We start from the raw sequence: 5377 nt of genomic DNA on the forward strand, positions 1-5377 counted from the left end.
AAGAGCTTAAAAATACTGACTTTGACTCAAATTGGGTACAAGGAAAATTTTAGCTGTTTTGTTTGTTTGCTTTTAGATAATGTGTTCATTCAGCTTTCTGGATAATGGAAACAAAAGATCCTTCTATTTAGACTAGTCATGTTTATATTACTTAGTTTTCCTTGATGTAGGAAAATTTATTAAAATATTTTTGATTTATCAAATAAGAAAATTTAACTATTATTTTTGTTTTATGTGCAGACTCAGAAAAAAAATCGTCTTTTAAGATCAACTCTGTGAAAAATCTATCTGTACATTGTCCTTTAAGAAGTCCATTTCCACATAGAAGTTCTTTTCCACATAGAAGTCCATTTCCACATAGACACAGGCTGTAAAAATTATCAGAGGGAAAGAAGCTACATGTGTGTACTACCATTTGAGACAAAGAGCATTGTAATACTGGTTTTTTTTTATTTATGCTGGAAGTGTTATTTGGTGGGCTGCCCTGCAGAGCAATAGATACTCTTGACTTGCATGCAGCATACTAGATCACATCCTTTAATATTTGCACAGTTCTGAGCTAAAGGACGAAATATTCCCTATTTAAAAGCCTACTACTTGCTGTCTCACATTCTGTAATTTCTCCCATGATTCATGCAGAAAATTTTGCAGTGGACCTTATTTACCACAGGAGGATGAGGTGCTCCACCACACCTACCAAGAGTGATATCAACAACACACATGGCTGAATTAGGTCACGGTTGGCCCTTCACTAAAATTTGTCACTTTATTTTTTATTGGCACTGCCTAATGCAAAGGTGGTTCCAAACTATTGCCTTCTAGGACACAAATCATGTTTTGCAGAACATTGTAATAGAGTATACTTACAGGACCACCAACTTCTTACAGATATACACAGGTTTCTGTGGCCACAGGAAGTCCCATTGGTAGGATCTGCTAATCTGCCTAAATAAAACAAAAGAATGCACCAATTATTTCTCAATTTTTTTACACAAGAAATCCAATTGAGATTAATATATATCTATATACATCAGTAAATCATTGAGAATTTTGCTAAGCGAAGTAGATCAATTGCTGTTGTCCTGCTTCATAAACTACTGTTGCTACAGTAGTTGAATTTCTCAGTCAATACTTCATGCAGCACATAGTAATATGACCTTGTTTTACAGTTAAATTTATTGCTCACTGTAAATGTATTCTAGGAGTTTAGGGAACTGCCTGAAAGTGGGATACCACAATGAGATTTTTATAGATACATAAATATACATGCACATACAGCCATAAACATGCGCATAGCTGATGCATCATTTTCTGTAGATGCAAGTCTGCTTTTGTAGGATATCTGTTTAATGACCAGAATAGTACAAATTAAGTGTGCTAGTAATTGTATCACCTAATTGGGCTGTGTGATACAGAATTCCTTTCAGTTTAATGATGCATACAAACATTGCCTTCTTGTTAAGCTAAGCATGCAAATGTTGTTGTATCTGATTAGCAGAGTTTTCAAGCATCTGTTCTGTAACAAACGTGCAAGACATTTCACAATTATTTGTGACAGCATGTAAGACATATTTCACGTTAAGCACATGACATGGAGGAGTAGCCTAACTCTGTAAAGCACTATGTTATGTACATCACATGGTAAATAGCCATGTAGGGAGTCAGGAAATCTGTTTTAAGTACGTGACATGAAAATACCATAGTCAGGTTCAATGACATAAGATGTTTCAGAAGCTCTTAATTACTGCCCTGAAAAGCACCTACTCTCTAATGAGTCAGTTGAATACAGATGTTGTAAATTCTGTCAGAATCACAGAATCACAGAATGGCCTGGGTTGGAAGGAACCTCAAGGATCATGAATCTCCAACACTCCTGCCACATGCACAGCCACCAACCCTAGACCAAGTTACCCAGGGCCCCATCCAATCTGGCCTTGAACACCTCCAGGGACAGGGCATCCACAACCTCTCTGGGCAGCCTGTTCCAGCACCTCACCACTCTCTCTGTAAAGAACTTCCCCCTGACATCCATCCTAAATCTTCCCTCCCTCAACTTCAAACCATTTCCCCTTGTCCTGCTGTTATCTACCCCAACAAAGAGTTGATTCCCCTCCTGTTTGTAGGCTCCCCTTTAGGTACTGAAAGGCTGCAATGAGGTCACCCCTCAGCCTTCTTTTCTCCAAGCTGAGCGAGCCCAGCTCCCTCAGCCTGTCTTCATAGGGGAGGTGGGACAGTCCCATGATCATCTTTGTGGCTCTCCTCTGGACCCTCTCCAACAGCTCCCTGTCTTTCTTGTACTGGGGACTCAAGACTTGGACACAGTACTCCAGATGGGGCCTCACGAGGGCAGAGTAGAGAGGGACAATCACCTCCCTGTCCTTACTGACCACCCCTCTTCTGATGGAGTCCAGGATACTATTTGCTTTCTGTGCTGCAAGAGCACACTGCTGGCTCATGTTAAATTTTTTATCCATCAAGACCCCCAGGTCCTTCTCTGCAGGGCTGCTCTCAAGCACCGCTCCTTCTGCTCTGTATGGATGCCTGGGATTCCTCCGGCCCAAGTGCAAAACCTTGCACTTTGCTGTGTTGAACCTCATTATGTTCACCAGGGCCAACCTTTCAAGTCTGTTGAGGTCCCTCTGAATGGCATCCCTTCCTTCCACAGATCAGATCAGAACTTCATTGCATTCTTTAAAAACCCAAACAAATTTTCTGTTAAGACTCTTAATGCTTTTTACTCAAGTTCATGAACCATGTGCAGACAGATTATCCTAATCATCCTCTCCAGCTGACTGGACAGAGGATGCATGCTGGAGCATGCTAGCTGCTCAAACCCATGTCTTTGCATAGCAGAGCACCAAAAGAAAGAACTGGCAATGGAGAAGAATGCAGATCAACAGAATTTTCTACTTTGCTCCATGTCTTTACTTATTCTTTTCTTTACACTTATTCTAATGTCTCACCTACTATTGAGGTAAGAGTAAGAATATTTTTGTGCCATTTATTCCCTTTTTTCCTTCTTTATATGTATAGATACTACTTTTCCTACTCTTCAGGCATGTTATGCCAGCTGAAACTTTTTTAAAATCCTTGCTTCTGGATTTGTTCTTCTATATGCAAATGTGGGAGTAGAGACTATTCAGTTCCCTCAGTTTGTGTAGTTGAACTGTTCCGATTTAGCTCCATCTCTAAAGTAACAATTTCTCTTTCCACAGACACATTCTAATCAACTATCCTGCCTTGCCCATCAAGATATTCTGTCCTGCCAACACTGGCTCTACTGTAAATGTAGGCAAATTAATGATTTATTTTTATGTCTATGAATTGCTCATTACAAACACTTGTGCCACTCTCATTAAACTAGCAGTTTCACTTGTTCTTTGTAGTTTGTACAGAACTATACTCACAAAAATATTTTCTCAGCAATATAACCTTCACACCCAGACAGGATGGTTAAGGCAACATATTTCAGTGGTTCTTTCAAGAATCTGCTGTCCAGTACCATTTCCTCCTTTAAACTGTCCAAGATCATTCCACTCAAGTGTAACTTCTGCATGAAGGCATCTTTGTTTCAGCCATTCACTGAATCAGCACTCCTGCACCATTCATCCCCTTTATCTTCTCTTTGTTTTCTTACATATAAGAAGGAAAAGAGGAAAAAGCCTGCTTAAACTCCAACCAAATTCTTCTTGTGCTGTTTGCCAGCTAGTGGCCTTCATGTATTTTGCTATTTGTTCTACCTCCTTTATTTTGACTTAGTATTTAATTTTCTGTTAGTTGTGATTATATTTTGGCAGCCTTCCTTCACCACCAGCTGCAGTGTCTACATTTTCTCCAGGCAAATATGCATCTTCAAAAAATCCTATGACCTCAAAAAGCTACAATTGCAACCAATGAACAAAAGCAAAAACTACAGCAAAAGAAGTCAGACAGATGCATTTGCTTACATCAGGCAAGAAGGATTTACTGCCAGGTACAAGTTCATACATGTCATGCTGCATGTGAGGCAGCATGTAGGAGAACACATTCCCCAACAAAGCCCTGTATATGATATTGCAGCCTTAGCTGCAAGGGACCTTTGGCATACTTTTCTGTGTCTGCTTCCCTAGTGTGGGCTAGCCAGCAAATAAGAATGACTGCTCAGAAAACCACTTGCTTTAAACTAAGAGAGACAAAAGGGAAGGAGAAAAAAGAGAGAAAAAGAATGGGGAAAAGAAAGAGAGAAAAAAAAAGAATTAACAACTTTTGTAGAAAAATACGTATTCAAAAATATTGAAGGTACTTCTAAAATAATCAGATAAGGCAAAAAGGAGAAAAAGTACTAGTGGGAGTGGTAAACGTAATTACGAGAATGAAACTCTACATAACATTATCAGCCAAAAGAAACCTATCAGTTAACAAATTAAGAACAATACTGTAATGTGCACACCCTCACATCTACCTGCAATAAACTGGGAAGACTGGGAATGCGTTCTCAAAGATCTTCAGGTAACTGAAGTGTTGCCTTCCTCATTTGATCTGTTAGTGCTTCTAATCCACAGTCCTTCTGGATTCTGATCAGTTCTATGTCTAGTAATATCTTTTCCTATTAGAAAGTCAAATAGTAATTTCTCAAAAAAGTAAGATATTTCCTTCAGTGAGAATTTTTCTTTCAAATTGGCAGCTTAGCATAGTATGTCAAAATTTACAGTCTGAGTCTAGTAGTCTTGCGAGGCAGAAGCCTTGTAAAAAAGTGACTCAAAGCTGGTTTGGTAAACACTTATCTATTCTAGTAGCTGAAGGACATAATTCATACCTGTACGAAATTGCCACCCATGCTGCAGTGGTAATCCCCAGAGAATGTTGCCGGAATTTTGGGATCCAAAGGCCGTAAAATATTTGGCTGAAGCCTTTAGCATGCTCTTATACACTCCCAGTCGTTCTCGATAGTTCCAAGGATTGATGACAGTGTTGTTGTCCTTAACTGGGAAATCCAGAAGGTTTTCAGGTGCAAAGTCCCACAGTGGGGGATAGATATCTTCTCCATTGTCATCTGTGTCACTCTGTGCTGTGGCAGCTGTTGGATTCAAGGCAACAACTACTATGAGAAGAAGAGCCTTTATGGAAAAGTAGGGCCACATGGTGGAGGTTTGTGACCAAGATCTTCATTGTTGCAGAGCTTTTATCATGCAAGGTGAGGGCTGGGCAAAAAGGGTGACTCAGACTGCAGAGGTCTCTGTCTCACTTCCTTCTTTTCAGTGACCCTGGCTTGGCACTGCCAGATGAACAAGCTGTGATTAATGCTCCTGCCTCTATCCTTCAGGAGCAATAGCAGATATTCAAGGGGGATCAGTATGACAGGAAAACATTCAAATCTGTGCTGTCCACAAAATATGTC

General features: G+C 39.8%; 1 protein-coding gene across 1 annotated transcript; it reads right to left on the minus strand.

Moving 5' to 3' along the window:
* Positions 1-793: 793 nt before the first annotated feature.
* Positions 794-5143, minus strand: C2H6orf58 (chromosome 2 C6orf58 homolog). Its single transcript, XM_010707353.3, has 2 exons — positions 4796-5143; positions 794-945 (listed from the first exon to the last, which is right to left on the minus strand). The coding sequence occupies exons 1-2, from the start codon at positions 5118-5120 to the stop codon at positions 809-811; spliced, it is 462 nt and encodes a 153-aa protein (XP_010705655.1). The 5' UTR covers positions 5121-5143; the 3' UTR covers positions 794-808.
* Positions 5144-5377: the final 234 nt, after the last annotated feature.

The sequence above is a fragment of the Meleagris gallopavo genome, chromosome 2 (assembly GCF_000146605.3).
Source record: "Meleagris gallopavo isolate NT-WF06-2002-E0010 breed Aviagen turkey brand Nicholas breeding stock chromosome 2, Turkey_5.1, whole genome shotgun sequence".
Classification (NCBI taxonomy): domain Eukaryota; kingdom Metazoa; phylum Chordata; class Aves; order Galliformes; family Phasianidae; genus Meleagris; species Meleagris gallopavo.